Source organism: Melozone crissalis, unplaced genomic scaffold (genome assembly GCF_028551555.1).
Source record: "Melozone crissalis strain CALT ecotype California unplaced genomic scaffold, PUWL_Pcris_2 ptg000034l_1, whole genome shotgun sequence".
Taxonomy (NCBI): domain Eukaryota; kingdom Metazoa; phylum Chordata; class Aves; order Passeriformes; family Passerellidae; genus Melozone; species Melozone crissalis.
In genome coordinates, this window is record NW_026535812.1 from 7,353,845 (window position 1) to 7,369,950 (window position 16,106).

The 16,106-nt window shown below is 44.2% G+C and overlaps 1 protein-coding gene across 2 annotated transcripts in view; it reads left to right on the forward strand.

Moving 5' to 3' along the window:
- Positions 1 to 15,930, forward strand: part of DGKD (diacylglycerol kinase delta) — a 59,510-nt gene extending 43,580 nt beyond the window's left edge. For both annotated transcript variants that reach the window (XM_054282325.1, XM_054282326.1), the window contains 13 exons: positions 176 to 272; positions 563 to 673; positions 1,395 to 1,491; positions 2,231 to 2,338; positions 2,927 to 3,040; positions 3,401 to 3,535; positions 5,954 to 6,105; positions 6,863 to 6,974; positions 7,140 to 7,232; positions 7,570 to 7,689; positions 8,010 to 8,127; positions 9,363 to 9,493; positions 10,610 to 15,930. In XM_054282325.1, coding sequence (XP_054138300.1) covers positions 176 to 272; positions 563 to 673; positions 1,395 to 1,491; positions 2,231 to 2,338; positions 2,927 to 3,040; positions 3,401 to 3,535; positions 5,954 to 6,105; positions 6,863 to 6,974; positions 7,140 to 7,232; positions 7,570 to 7,689; positions 8,010 to 8,127; positions 9,363 to 9,493; positions 10,610 to 10,699 — 1,478 coding nt within the window. In that variant the 3' untranslated portion in view covers positions 10,700 to 15,930. The remainder of the gene's footprint in view (positions 1 to 175; positions 273 to 562; positions 674 to 1,394; positions 1,492 to 2,230; positions 2,339 to 2,926; positions 3,041 to 3,400; positions 3,536 to 5,953; positions 6,106 to 6,862; positions 6,975 to 7,139; positions 7,233 to 7,569; positions 7,690 to 8,009; positions 8,128 to 9,362; positions 9,494 to 10,609) is intronic.
- The last annotated feature ends 176 nt before the right edge of the window (positions 15,931 to 16,106 follow it).

The following is a 16,106-nucleotide window of genomic DNA, read 5'->3' on the forward strand; positions in this document are numbered from 1 at the left end:
CTCCTTGTCAAAAGAACTAACCTCTAGAGTGACAGAAAGCACTAATGCTATTTGCTTTCTTCATTAATGACAGGGAAGAATATATCAACTCTTATTATCTTGTCTTTGAGATTGAAGTTAGCTGTTTTCTGCTTATTATTAGTCATGCTCTTCTCCATGGTCAATTTTCCTACAGATATCCGTGCTGGCATGTCAGGTTCTTTGCCTGGGAGCTCTGTCATCAGCCGATTGTTGATCCATGCTGATCCCTTTAACTCTGAGCCTGAAAATCTGTGAGTATGCTCAGGAGCTGAAAGGGAGGGAGTGGGTGTTTGCAAACGGATCTCAGCAGAGAGGGGGATTCCTTTATGGACCAGAGTAATGGACTGCAGAAGCCTGGAGTTACATAAATGGATCCATATGCTGGATTCTAGAACTTAAGGATCAGTTTATGGAGTTACACATGCCCTGACACACATCTGACACAACTGAGCTTGGTGGTCTTTTGCAATCTCAATGATTCTGTGTGAGATATGCACCAAATGAAACTTATGAGTGGAAGTTTTGTTCTTCTGTTTGGCAGTGAATATTACACTGAGAAGTGTGTCATGAATAATTACTTTGGAATTGGACTGGATGCAAAGATTTCTTTGGACTTCAACAACAAACGTGATGAGCACCCAGAGAAATGCAGGTGGGTTTGGATCAAACCTTTGAATTGATGCCAAAAGTGACTGAACCCCTTCATACTTCTGTGTGGTGAAGCTGATTGTGTACACTGTGCTGAATAGGTGTGTTGTCTATATAATGCTCCTTCAAGGCTTGAAATCATGATGGAAGAGATAAGTTACTGATTTATTACTCATTCATTATGCTATAAGGTATTTAAGTTGCTACATTGGTGCAGATTTAGCATGTTGGTTCTATTTATGTCATCTCACAGATTTTTCTCCTGGGCTTGCTATTTAGCTGTGAGAGAAGCACATCTCAATTCTAAATGCAGCAGAGGCTGGTTTTGATCCTGCCTCAATACAATCCACAGCTTTGGCCTTTTGAATACCTGAGCAACTACAGGATGCTTTGTGTAGCTTTGGATTGGCTACATTTGCTGTATATGAGGTAATACAGCTGAGCACTGTTGATGTCCTGGTGTGTGAGATGGACAAGTTCTGTGCCAGGGCAGTCTGTGTGTGTTTCTGGTAGTGTCTGTTACTCATGCTTGATTCCTACCTGACATTTATTTAAAGGGAAGTAGTTTCCTAGCACAGTGACCATTTGGAGCAATTGGCCCTTTTGGAAGCAGAGCACCTTTGTTGTTTAGGATGTAGCAGGTACCATTTCAGTGTGAAGTTTTTATTCTTAGTGAAAGGGTAAATGTCTATGCTGACTTTTTGTCATTTTGTTTGCCCCCTTAGAAGTCGTACTAAGAACATGATGTGGTATGGAGTATTGGGGACCAAGGAGCTGCTGCACAGAACCTATAAAAACCTGGAGCAGAAGGTCTTGCTGGAGGTGAGGAATTAGCATGTTCTTCTGTTCCTAAGATTGGGATGCCTAATTCCATCTCCTTTAGGCACTGTGATTTTTGGCTTGGTGATATTTGCCTGCCTGAAACAATGTACTTGGCTATGTGTCACCCTGAGGTAACTAAAAGTGGCTTTTCCTGGTTCTGGAGCATAACGTGTATTCTAAGCCCATAAGGGAAGAAGTATCATCCTGCTGGAAAGTATTTGCTGTTCCCAATGCAGTGTTCATCATGGATAAGATTGTTACGTTCCATGTGGTGCACATGAACTCATCATTTTACATGGTGGGTGCAGTGGAAAGCTCTGAATTTAACTCTGCTATAACGTGTATCCAACTGGAAAAGGAATATTTTTGTATAGGTCATGTACAGCATAAACAGGTGACTTGCAGGAGAAGACCCTCCTCACATGGATGTTTCAGGAGTTTTATTCTGCTTTCTTGAGAAATAAATCAAGATGCTTTGCCAAGCCTCTCAGGTGTGCCCTGTTCCCGTTAGAGGAAAAGAAGCAAGAATATCTCTCTAAAATCCATGTCTGCCAGATGTGTGGCTCATGAGGCTTGAGTAGATACCTTCTACTCTTGTAGGCCAAGAAAAAACAGGAAGAAGCCTGAATTAATGTATTACTAAGATGGTGCTGGCTGTTTTCTGTTTACAGAGCATGTGCTCTGGCAGGAGGGTCTCCCTCCTGCTGGGCTGAGATAGTGTTGCTTCATTTCTGTGCAGTGTGATGGGAGGCCAATCCCTCTGCCCAGTCTCCAGGGCATTGCTGTACTCAACATTCCCAGCTATGCAGGAGGCACCAACTTCTGGGGGGGAACCAAGGAGGATGATGTGAGTATTCTCTAAGACCATACAGGAAATGTTTCTACTTACTGTTACTTTTGAGGTCACAGCCTCTGAAAATAGTGCTTGGAAGAACAGGGCATGGGGGCCTGTTTGCCTGCACTTTCTGTTGGTTGTGGCTGAGATACTGAAATCCAGCCTTGAGCAGCTTTCATACCCAGGCAGTCTCTGAGGATTCAGAAGAAATACCACCAGAGCATTTGGATCTGCAGAAAGTTCTTTAGGCTGACCTTGTCCCCACAGAGAAATAAAGCCCCTTGACAGCAAAGGCAGCTAGATTCTCTCAGAAACATTGTATTCTTTAGAAATTTTTTTGAGGGCCTACTCTCAAAAGAATAATTATTGCCTTGTGGCCTACAGCCTTCATGTCTGAACTATTCTGTAGCCATTGGATGCCTTGTTTTTCTTTCTTCTAGCTCATTCCAGATCTTCACCTTCTAGCCTTGTTCTTAATTTTGTACAGATTAAAGAGCACAATTAAAAGCCAACCCCCAGGTTGGGACCAATAGGGGTTAAAGGAAACCTCTCCAAGAGAGCTGTGCCTCAGCTGAATTCTCTCTCCCTTGTATGTGGCAGACATTTACAGCCCCTTCCTTTGATGACAAGATTTTGGAGGTGGTAGCCGTGTTTGGGAGCATGCAGATGGCAGTGTCACGTGTGATAAACCTGCAGCATCACCGGATTGCACAGGTATCAGCTGCTTTTGTGAGCTCTTCCTGCCTGCCCCCTCTCCAGCTGGTGACTTTGTAAAGCCCTTCTTTCTGCTTGCTCTGGTCCATGGAAAGAGCATCCACCAGGGCTGGAAATGGACGTGCTCTGGGGCAGTTTGAGTATGGAATTGTTTGCTAGCATTCATTTTAGCAGGAGTTAGACCAACAACTCAAATACAGATTAGTCCAAAGACAAAGCAGGTGTGTCCTGCTGCCCTGTGTGCCTCAAGTAGCACCAAAGCTACAGCAGCTGGGGGGGGGCTTTGGAAGGACAGAGAATGGCTTATGCTTTTGGAAAATCAGCATTTTAGAGCTTTTCTGACCCAATCACTCCTTGCAGTGCCGGACAGTAAAGATAGCAATCCTTGGAGAAGAGGGAGTTCCCGTGCAAGTGGATGGAGAAGCCTGGATCCAGCCTCCAGGTTACATTTGGATTGTTCATAAGAACAGGGCACAGACCCTCACCCGAGACAGGGTAAGAGCATCCTGATTTGCCTGTGCAGTGCACATGTGTTTTGATGTCCCATATTTCTGGAGAGCATGGAAAGGGCCACATGTGAACATTATCTTTGTGAATGCAAGAAGCCTATTTTATTACACACCAGAAACCTTTTGGGAAAGAATGTGATTAAACTTGCATTCACCACTTGGGAAATGTCATAAATAAGGTTGTTTATGCAAGCTTATTTTACTTCCTTTTCTAGGTACCTTGTGACAGTGTTTCTTAACATGCTTGCATGCTGTTTTTTCCACAGGATACCTGATGTGCCACGTGCTGTGGATTGTCTAGATTCAGATGGTCAATGTTTTAGTTTGTCATTATTGTTCAGTGTCTGGCTTCATTGACCATGTTAAACAGTATCTTATGCCTTCTTCAGAAGTGTGTGTCAGTCTCATCTCATCATTTTCAAATATATCTGATGAGTACCAGCAGATAAGGAAGCCTCCTTGCTCTTCTGCTGTATGATTGAGCAGTGGTCAGACAGAGGAAAGAACAAAAAGACCCTGCTGTGGCACAGGCACACTTTGAGTCCTCCCAGCTCTGTGACTGTCCATGCATAAACAGTTCAGTTGAGAGCAGCTCTTCATACTTTCCAGCATAACACTCCTTTACCCAGCTTCCAGAGCAAATCCAAGTCCTCTGCAGAGGGACTCACCTGCTGTACCACAAGAAGGAGTACAACAAAGGGGAAAAGGGAAAGAAGCCTGACACAGGTCTGAGGCACATTGCCTGACAAGGGAGTTACAAAGATGACAATATGAAAAGAAAGCAAAGGTGGGCATACAAAGCCCCTGTCATGGTAGGACAGGGCACCAGAGACCTCTTAACTGGGAGAGCAGTGGGTATTGATCATAGAACCATAGATTGGTTTGGGTTGGAAGGGACTTTAAAGGTCATTTAGTCCAGGCCCCTGCCTTGGGGAGGGACACCTTCCACTACACCAGGTTGCTTAAAGCCCCATCCAGCCTGTGGTCTAAATGTTGCCAGAGATGGGGCATCCACCACTTGTCTGGGCAACCTGTGCCAGTGTTTCATCCCCCTCATTGTATAAAATCCTTCCTTGTATCTAGCTGAATCTGTCCTCTTTTGAGTTCAAAGAGTGTCCTGTCAGCTCTGATGTGAATGTTGTGGTGGAGAGACAGGAATAGTGCACACAATCTTTTGTGAAGGGCAAGAGAGCTTCTGCAGCATCACACTGACACTTGGAGGGAGAGTGACTGAAGGAGATAGCACAGAAAGCAAGAGAGAACAGGATTGCTGCTGTAAAGGTAAAGGGAAGGAAAAAGGAGAGGCAACCTCTGTGTGGGCATGGTGGGAAAGGTGACATGAAGCACAAGAGATAGAGAGGACAGGGTAGTCCCTTGTGTGTGGGCTATGTGTTGGGCCATCAGAAACCACAGCTGTGATTGTGCCAGCCCATCCCTAATTGCCTACCAACTTGGTCTTGCAGTCATGGAAGCCACTGAGGAAGAGGTTCCAGTTTTGCAGTTGCACACTCAACTTTGTCTCAACTTACCCTTGTTTTTCCTGCTGTCCTTTTAAAGGTCACTGCATGCCCCTTCTTTCACAGAGCAAACCTGTCCTGCTCAGTTGAAGTGGTTTTCATGCATGTGACACTGTACCTTTGGTAACATTTTTCAAATGTGATTTGGGATATATAGTTTCCTAAACTGAAGATGGAAACACTCAAATTCCCTTATTTGGCCTCACCTGGCCCATTAAAGAGTCCATCAGCAGGAGTGAGATCAGCGGGTAGCCTGCACTGAGCTGACAGAGCCTGGTTTTCAGTATCAGAGGCAGTAGGAGAAGGGAGTGCTTTATCACAGGGCTCTATAGTTTTCATTCTCACCACATTCAATATCAGTCCTTCTACACTGGATCTGTTTTGCTTCTTCCCACACCACTACCTGCTGCCCACAGGAATATCAGTAAGGTTTCAGATGTGTCAGGTCCTAGCTCTGAGTTGAGATGCTTGGCCCACCAGTTCCTAGGGAAGCCCAGTTCACTCCCAGTAAGGAGGAGCCTTGAACATTTTTAATTTCATGCCCTGAAGTGTCACAGTAATACTGAGGTGTAAAGGTGGTACATCTGCTCAAAGAAAAGGCTGCCACCAGTAGAGAATTGTTGGGGTTTTTTTTGACTGGCCCTCAGAACTACATAGTAATTTTGACTAAAACTATGCTTGAGCAGAAATTCAGCCAAGGCAAGCATATGGCATGGAAAACTTCATCCCTGCCAGCTACCTAGCAAAGCTATAGGCAACTTAACTGCTGGGCCCTGCAGTGAGAAATGCCTGTACCAGATCTACATGTTTTACAGGCATAGGCACAGTCACTGGGTTTTTATAGAAGTTTTACAAGGTACCTTATAGTTTGCTTTTTGTGTTTTTAGGCATTTGAGAGCACCCTGAAATCTTGGGAGGACAAACAGAAGTGTGAGTTATCACGACCCTCCTCTTTCTCTCTGCAACCAGAGATCATGTCTGAAGAAGAATCCACCCAGATCATCCAGTTTGGTCAAGCTGCAGGTGCTCTGATCCACAGGTGTGACTCAACTTGCTATTGGTGAATAGAGCCTCCTTTAGGGCCTGGAGTTCTTGTCCTGCTTCCTGTTCTGGAGGTGTTTCTGATCAGCTACATTGCTGGTTCATGTTACTGAGAGTAGCATCATTCATTGTTCACTGTACCAGCTAAACAAGGACTAATGCTGGATAAACTTTCTTAGGCCATTTTGAACAAAAAATTTTACTTTCATGAGCAAACATGGATCCTTTAATCCTGGAAGAACCTGTTGCCTTTGAATATAAAGTAGTTTTTTCAGAAGAGAAACAAAAGCCTCTCAAGGAGCTCAGGTGACAGCTGGGTTGTTGTAACCTTTATGCCTAGCAGAAATTTTTGTACAATGCCCAGAATGTATGCTTACCTATTCATCCTTTAGTCAGGCCTTCCATTGGGCTTCTGAGAGAAAGCTCCCAGTCATTAGAGAAGGTTGCTGTAAGTGCAGCTGCCTTTCACATCACTCTGGTCATACTGAAATGTCTGGGTTGTATTTCAAGCTGATCCCAGTTTGTCTGCAGAGCTGAACATGTTGTGCCTGTGAGAGAGCTGCATTTCCTTGCCTGTGCATGCTCAGTGTGGCAGGAGAGCTGCCCTGCTTTGCCACAGGCTGTGCCCCTGCTGTGATCCCAGCTCAGCTCATCACTTGGGTGGGTGTTTAAATGGGATACCCAGTCAGGAGACATCTCCTGATTTGAACATATGCAGTCTGATGTGCTGATCCAGTCTGTAATTCTCTCTTTAGCATTCGGGAAATAGCTCAATCCTATCAGGACATGGAACAGGAGCTTGCCCATGCTGTCAATGCCAGCTCCAAGTCTATGGACAAAGTCTACGCTAAATCCAAGTCTACAGAGGTACTGCACTCACTTGGCATCTCCCATTTTGTCCTTGCTCCAGAGCTCTTGGTTTTCCATTCTAGCTGACCAAGAGTAGGCTTGCTAGTCTAAGACTTCTTCCTTCTGACTGCTCAGACCTGTCCACTTCCAAGCTTAACTTGTACATTAATTGCTTCCCTGCAGGGTCTGAACTGCAGCCTTGTTGTAGAGATGGTGAATAATGTCAAAGCCCTGCACAATGAGACAGAGCTGCTGCTGGCAGGCAAGATGGCACTGGTAAGGAGCACAATGCAGGAGGAAAAAGCAGCTTCTCACTTCCTTTCCTTTCCTCCTATTGCCTTACCCTAGCATTTTGCTGGTCTTGGACTCTGTAAGTCAGTTCAGATGTTATCATCCAGGAATCATTTGCTGCAGAAAATTTTGCTACATGGGTGTGCTGTGGAGCTTGGAGCTCAGAAAATATAAGAATTGTTAACTTGGTCTGGGCAGAGTACCTGCTCTGCACTTCCTTTCAGAGGAACTGCTTTGTTAGCTGGGAATTTCAAGGCAAGGGTCTGGCTGTGTGTTTTACCATGAGGGTTTTAACTCTGCCTTTCTTCTGTTCCTGATCCAGCAATTAGATCCTCCACAGAAGGAGCAGCTCCAGGCAGCCCTGGCAGACATGGATCTCCAGCTGAGGAAACTGGCAGACATCCCTTGGCTGTGGCAGCTTATGGAGCCCTGTGATGAGGAGGTGAGGAGGACCAAGGCTATTTTTCCCTAGCTGTTCTCTTTTTCCCTAGTTGGCTCTGTGTGTTTGACTTACTATATGACTGATATGAGAAGAAATTATTAAGAAAGAAACTTGACTCCCTGGGGCTAAAGAAAGTAATTTCCTGCCAAGATCCTTTCGTAACATGGCATCAACTTTCTCTGCTTCCTTTTCTGTCTTGATCAGAATGAGTTCAGGGTTTTCTTTTCCTTTCTTTACAAGATCATGGAGCTGAGCTTGTTGTTCTTAGTCCATTCCAATCAGTTTAATGTGTGCTTGATTTTCCCCTTCTGTTCTTGCAGAACCAGATGCTGGATTATTCTAAACGCAGCCGCAGTGGCAAATTCCGCCTGGTGACCAAGTTTAAAAAGGAGAAGAACAACAAAAATAAGGAGACTCTCAGTAGCATGGGATTGCCGGGTACCAAGTCTGCTCATTCATTGTGTCTTTTTGTCACATCAGTGTGGTCACACCACTTCCTGTTCTCTGTCACACATCCTCTCCTTCTGTTTCACCTGCATCTGCCTCTTCTTGCAGGTCTAGTAAATCTTTTTCATGTGGCAAACAGCTTATTGCTCCCTTCTGAGTCATGGTCCACCTGTACCATGCCAACATTCCTGAGCAGGAACAGGAGGTACCCTCTGAAGAACTCTCCCCTACACTATGCAGATTTTCATGGATATTTCAGAGGGTGCTTAGGGAAGTGAATTTGAGGATTTCGGCATTTTAAGTATAAAAATGACTGCGGGGCCCAAGTCCACGTAACTCCAGTCTTTTCACTGCTTGTTCTCTATGATACAGTAAATTATATTTTTCTCATTGATTCACCTTTAGGCTTTAATCAAGTTTCATGTCTAATTGGCTGGGGATCAGCATCACCACAGGTGTTCCCTGATCTTTAATCCTATTGGTCAGTAGATAAAAACTGGCCACAAATCAACAAATTGCCTTCAAGACACTTTCTCTCTAAATTGGTCTAGTTGATTTTTGGTTTATGCTCTCCTTATGAAGGCTTTCTTCCAAAATTCAGAAGTATGACCTGTTCTGTTGGCTCTGGGTCCTGTCCTCTGCCATGGAGTTATGGATACTCCTGTCTGACAGGCTGGTGTTCATTCACTGCCTCCCAAAACTTGGATATTCTATTATTCTCTTATTTAGAGACTGCAAGAAGGTGGAAGTCGAAACTCTTCCTCTCTCCCTCAGACAAGGGGGAGAGAGGTTGCCATTTTGTTTACTGAGTGCAAGTAGTTGTACATAATAATGTGCAAACTAATATGTGCTGTAATTATCCATCATATATTTTATGAATGTGTTGTTTTGTACACAGAATTTACACAATTAATTTACTGTTCTTAAGCATGGGGGTAAACTTGAAGAAAGTTATCCCTATCAAAAGATATGCCATCTCATCAAAACAAATATGCACTTCCTCCTGGCTGTACTGCAGCAGGCCTCTTCTTAAGAGAACATCTCTTACCTTTTTTTGCCCTACCTCCTTCATTTGAGATCGAAGGTTGTGCTGCCCTCCCCTTATCTAGAGGCTGTGATCCTGCTTGCCCTCCTGCTCTGGCACTGAGTGCTGTGGTGTCCTCATCTCTCCCTGTCTCCTGGGATTCTGGGTACTCAATGCACTCCTGCTTTTCCATCTCTAACAGTTCACCTCTGGGGGACGGAGGAGGTTGCGGCGTGGCTTGAGCACCTCAGTCTTTGTGAGTATAAGGATATCTTCATCCGCCATGACGTCCGGGGCTCTGAGCTCCTGCACCTTGAACGGAGGGACCTCAAGGTACTTTCACGGTCGGCTCATGAGAAATAGCCAGCTGCATCTGCATGACCTCCTGTGCTGAATGTGCTTGGAAGTGGTCTGCCTGCTGTTCATTCCAGGTGCCTTGGCAAGATGAACAGGTTCACTACAGCCTCGTTTTATTTTCTCACCGTTTTGGGTCACCTGGTTTTTAATGGCAGGGAGGTAGAGGAGCTGGTTGAGGGACCAGCTGTCCAGTTCTGCCACAGCTTCCTGGAGATATGATACAGTCCAGCACACAGATTGCCAATAGTGTTCTTGAGAGTCTCTGATTTTAATGAGGGAAGTTTGTCTCAGCTACTGTACCATCTTTGCAAAAGGTGCTGTAATTGGCAAGATTTGGTTCTTGCCATGCAGTGTCTGGACAAATGGATCATCATACTTCTTTATTACAAGAAAAAGTGATTGTGCACTTTGATGAGGCTTATGGATGGAGAGAATCTTTTTTAAGAGGTCTTAGTAGCCACATTGCACAGCTTTTCATCTCCTCACCAGGAGACATTGTTTCTACTGACAGAAATTGGAAGTGGTGGTTTGCATGTGCAAGAGACTTGTGTCATCATTCTGGTGACTTGCATAGAGCAGGAAAACACAGTTTTTTTGAAGTAGTGTGTGGCATTTGTTCAATGCCCCTTGAACCTTTATTTATCATTTTTACCATCTTCCCATGGTGATGTTTGCTGTAACCTGTGTAACTGACCCCTCTGCATGTCATCCACCTACAGCCTGTGTTTGTTGCATGGTACCCAGCTATCAGATGTGACTGGTTAGTTCCTCCTGCATGTTTTGGCTTCTAGATTTGGTCCGTGACATCTATGTGCTCTTCCTGTTCTCACAGCCTTTGACAGCCCAAACAATTTGTGTTTCTGGCTAACAGTCCACAGTTGTGTCTCTGCATTGCTCTGTGCCCACTCTGCATTCCTTAATAGCTTTTTGACATGTTGGTTTGAGGCTCTGTATGTAACCCTCAGGTTTGGAATTTTTCTGGTTGGTTTCTTCCTCTCTTTGTAACTGGCTGGCTAGTTTGTAACTGTTGCTTGGCCACCTGGAGTTTCCTTCTACCTTTCTCTTAGTGTAAGGTTTTCTTTTTTCTTCCAGGACCTGGGAGTGACCAAAGTGGGTCACATGAAGAGGATACTGCACGGGATCAAGGAGCTGAGCCGGAGTACTCCTGCCAGCGAGGCTTAGCCTCTGTTTTCACAGCCTGTGTCTACCATTCTCACTAACTGCACAGCAGTCACCTCACAAAGCAGATGTGCTCACAACTATCTCTGCTGAACAGCCAGATTTTAGCTGTTCAGAGCTCATATCAACCAAGCATGGTGCTACTTTTTTCCTGTGGGGTTATGGCTGCATCCATTGGAGAGGCACTTCCTCTGTGGTTGGCAGAGCCTCCTGGAGAGAACTCACTCACTGTTTGAAGAGCCATGTCCTGTGTCGTGGGAAGTTCTGGTTCCAGGGACAGTGCAGGACTCCTGAGATCTGCAACACAGATACCTTTACTGGATAACTTCATCACAGTAGAATCATTCAGGGCAAAAGATGTATTGGCCAGTCTTAATTCAGGAGCATCTGACAGTCTTTTCAGATCCAAAACTTTCCTGTTCATCTCTGTGTCACACCTGTATTTAGCATATTTAAGTGGGACAAAGCCTCTCCTTTCATCTTACTATTCCCTTTTTAATGCATCTGTAGTTGTGTGTAATTTGCATCTGAAATTCGAAGCCAGTGCAGACCTCTTCCAGTGAATACCAGGTGATTCTCATTCACTCATGCTTTTGCAACAAACAGTGCATGTGCTTCAGACAGGATTTGCACCAGCTGGCAGGGCCTCCTGCTGGGCCTGCTCTCCTCTACCAGCCAGGGGCAATGGGACAACCTTTAGGTTTTCACCAAAAATGTGCTGCTGAGTCATCGCAGACAATTGTTCAGAAATTTGTGGCAGTAAGAAAAGAAAATTCTGGAGAGCAGAATAGTTACAGGAGATCAGTTCTGACATTCCTTCTTCTGATTTCATCTTTGGGAGACCAGGTAAAAAGGAGCGTAGAGCTAATGAGCTGTTTGTGCTGCACAAGAAGGGAGGTATAGGACAGCTTGCTTCATCCTGGGGGATGGAGCAGCATAACTGGCAATGGCCAGGTGTAGCTTCCTGCCTGTTCAGTACCACTTCTGTGGCCACAGACATGAGAGCTATTTCTTTACTTCAGCTTGCAGTGTAGAAAACTATTTCTGTCACAAAAGATGTGACTTAAGTCTAGTACTTGTATCTTTTCACCTGTCTGGGTCTCAGTAGCTTTTCCACCTTGCTTCTGTTTCTTGCTGCCTTGCTCTTTCACTCCAGGGTGATACAAAAGATTAGAGTAGCTCAATTCTCCTGGGCTGTACCCCTAAAAGATTCCATATGCTGTCAAACACTGGGGCTTCTGTAAGAGCACTAAGAGGAGGAGGATTATTACCAAGCAAATGAGCATCATAATGAAAACTGGAATATGTAGATAAATTGCCTTTGGTACCAGCAACAGTGGAGCATGGAAAAATTATTGCCTCTGAATCAGAGTTTCTAGATGGCTGACCTCAGTCGTGTGGCTGTTAAAGCCCAAGACCAGCATGCATAGTTACATCACCATCTTTATCACTGCAAAGGGAATTTGGCAACAGTCAGTGCTGTGAAATTGAGAGACAGCAGAAATTTTTAATTACTCAGTAATTTTCTGTGTATTTTTTTTTTATTATTACAGAGTGGCATTTGTCTGACTGTGTCTGCAGACAGAAAAGTCCACATGCACAGTGGCATAAAAGATAATTTGCTGAGGACATCATTCTTTTTTTTACTTTTTAAGTAAAGGATTTTAAAGTAAAGATTTTTATCAAATTGATATCACTTCTCTAGTCTAATAACAATCAGTCAAGTTAATTTATGTAATGATTTGTCAGTTTATAAAGGCTCTGGGCTGATTTTATTTCAGCTGGGCAAACTCCATTGAATTCCCTAGTATTTCACCAAGGGTTATTGTGACTCTGTTGTAGCCAGACACATTTACCCATGTGTCTCCTCACAGCCTGGCGAGTGACAGGGCTTGTGTTAAAACTCATGAGAAGGTGAAAGAAGACTAAACATGCTGGATCTAGCTAGAGACATTTACAGTATAAATACTGTTGGGCCTGAGCAGGAAATATGTCCAACCTTGCCCTGAATGTATTTCTCCAATGTATATGTTGGCAATTGCTTCCACAGCTGTATTTGTTATTTATCAGTACAGACTCCCTCTAACTATATTGAATTCCTGAGGTATCAGGCAAGTAAGAATTGCAAGCATACTGTATTGTCCCACTTGCTTGTTGAGGCACAGAGCAGCATCTGGATGGAAATGAGGAGAAGTCTCAGGAGAGCCCCAGGATGCAGCCATCCCCAGTGGTGGTGTGCAGTGACCTCACAGTGTGTGCATCCCACTGTCTATCCCAGAATTGTATGTTTCTGGGACATCCATGTGCCTTCCAGGAGAGTGCAGCAGGGGGTGAGGCAAATGATAATTCCAGAGAAGAGGTGAGATCTGTGTTTGTTCCTGTCTGCAGTGAAGGAGCTGTTCTGTGAACTTTCCCCAGCAGCCTCATGGTTAAAGATGCATAAACAATAAGCTCTTGCCTTGCATAATCCTTGAGGGATTCAATTCTTGCTTCCATAGAAACAGCTCCTCTCTACTCTTCCTGCCCAGAGCAACAGATGAATCCAAAGAGTTTTTACATTCAGGTGCATTCCTTAATCCATGCCATATCCATCAGGACCTGATGGCCATTAGCCATTTATATGAGTGATGAGGCCTGCACAGATGCATCTTCATTTCTCTTGCTTTTTTGATCTGTGTGTCAATGCCTTCAGATCCTTTTTGTGCACATGCACATCTGTCAATGGGTTAACAGCCACTGTATTCCTGTCTTATCAGAGGCAGGAAGGGAGTTCTTTCGTCTTCTAAGACCTAGAAAATGGGATCCACATTTAACCTGAGTGCCTTTGGATATTTATTAAGGTTTAGATCTAAGAAACCTCAAAGGGTTGTAGTTCTGTATGTCTCACTGGGAACAATGCAGATTTCTGTTGGCAAGATTTTTGTGAATAGATGAAGACAATTTGTGTTGCATATCAGTGAGCTCTATCTGCAAAGTAGAGAGCCAGGTAGAACTCCTGGCTACTGCGTATTCTGAGTTTCTCTTCTGACATCTGATAATTTTTTGTGGGAGAAAAACTCAGGAACGACAGTTAGTAAAAAATATGCTGCTTTGCCAAAAAGAGACTGTCCAGCAGTCTCAGGAGCACCAGCCTGAGAGAAGCTAGAACTGCACTTATCACACAGGTGTTTAGTCCCTGAAGCACAGAAGCACATCTCCTGTGAAAGCCATACAGCACCTTCTGTTCACATCCCTCACCCTGGCAGTGGCTGCAGTGAGCTGGGCATGGGGTTTCTTCTGCTTGGAAGAGGCCTCAGTCTGTTCTCTCACATTCTGGCACCATCCTGGATATTTAATGGCAGATTCTGTGGAATGATGGTTGGGGCTAAGTGAGATTGTGTGCAGTGGAGACTGGAGGGAGGTTTGGCTCTTGGCAGTGCCCTGCCCTGGGCTGCCCTCGGGAGGGCTGGTACAGCCTCTCTTCTGTACCTTGTGGGATGTCAGCAGGAGCCAGCACAGTGGCCAAGGGGAGCTGTGCTGCTGGGTGCCTGGAGGTGCTGGCCTGGCACCTGGGAGCCTCCACCTCTGCTGAGGCCTTCTGTGTCAGTGCTAAATCTGCTTCTGCCCCCAAATCACATGGAAAGCTTCGATCATTGTTTTCGTGTTATTTAAAAATGTGCATAATAGCGATGTGATTTATAAAACAGACTGTTTACAAGACATATTTTGTATCTTAAGATGTGTGTACTGTAAAAAAAAAAGAAAAGTATGAAAAATGATGTTTTTCTACAACTGTCAGCAGTGACTGCATGTCTGTCTGTATCATTGTCCACCGACCGTTGTTCCTCAGGGGTCTCCCCACCATTCCTGCAATCCTGTCGAAAGCATCGGGAAGCAAGTGAATCCCTGTACAGTCTTGGGAAGAAGGTTTTGTGCCTTAACAATGGGACCTGCTTCCCTCCTATTTATTTTGTTAATTTATACAGTGATTACCATGGAAATGTCTCTTGGGGTTTTTTGTACATAGTTTACTTGTTGTAAATATGTTTTTCTTGTATATAAAGTAAACATGTTTCTGAGCTTCCAGTAAGGATTCTCTGTTGCTGATTTTGTTGTGAGAGGGCTGCCGTGCCCATCAGGTGGGAACCAGCTAATAAAAACCTGTGCTGTGATCAAATGGTTTTATCCTGGCTTGCATCAGAAGTTCAGAGCTTTTCCTTAGAGAGGAATGAAATGGTAAATGTAAGTGTTGTAGACTAATGTTATAGCATTTTTTGTTTTGGTTTAATTGGCATGGAGTGGAAGACATCAGTTTAATTTTTTTAGCTATGTCGTGTAGTGAACAAACGATATTTTAAATGTGGTGCTTCTGCTGGTGCTCATCTGATTAAAGCTTTGCTGGCAGCAAACCCACAGCTCAATGGGAACACTGTCAGACTCAGCAGAGCTGTGTTGGTTACCCCTCCTGAGGTGCTGTTCCTGGCCATGGTGCAGTGCCAGGATGAGATGGGAGCAGTTCTCTCCTCCAGCTGTGTATTCCATTTATTGCAGGGGGTATGTACAGTGACTGGAATAATTTACAGAAATGTGGGAGAAGTGAATTTTCTTGTGAAATGTAGGAACTGAGTGTTATAAATGACACCTGTAAACTTGAAACAAAAAAATTTGGTGTGTTTGGGTGAGCAGTTCATAGAGTGGATTGTGACAAGCTTTCTCTTCTGTCTGTGCAGATTGGTGTGTTCATAAGATGCTGATAGGAAACTTCCAGCAGATTTATTTAAATTGACAGGATGGTTGTAGAGTTCCACAGTACTGTCACAAAGTGGGTGCAAAGTAAGTTACAATGGTCATGAATATTTTCTGTGTGAAAAACATCTTTGTATGTGATAATTAAACAGAGTATGGAGAGAATAGTGTATTGAACAGGAACATCATTCTGATGTTACATACTCTTGCATGATGAGAGTGGTAAAATTTTCATTTTACTATTTTTCATTGGTTACCTGGAGCCAGAATAAGGAGAAAATAAGAACTACTGTGTTTATTCACACATGCATCATTCCCTGAGTGTTAGGCTCTGCTTTAAGTGGCACTACAGAAAAAATGGAAAGAAGGCAACAGCAGAGACAGAAGATACTCTTATTCCTCTGATACAGGTGAATTAATTTTGGTCTTTTTTTTAATAATGTGGCAGAAGCTAATAGCAAAAAACTGACTGCCCCACTCAGTGTGTGCCTGAGGAGGACTCCTGGGTGCACAGGTAAATTTGCATGAAGATGCCATATCTTCAACATCATCTTCAACATCTTCAATCCTGCAGAGGGTCATTAGGCATTGGAAGGGGCTGCCCAGAGAGGTTTGGAGTTCCCCTTACTGGAGGTGTTCAAGGAATGACTGGATGTGGCACTCAGTGCTCTGGGTGACAAGGTGG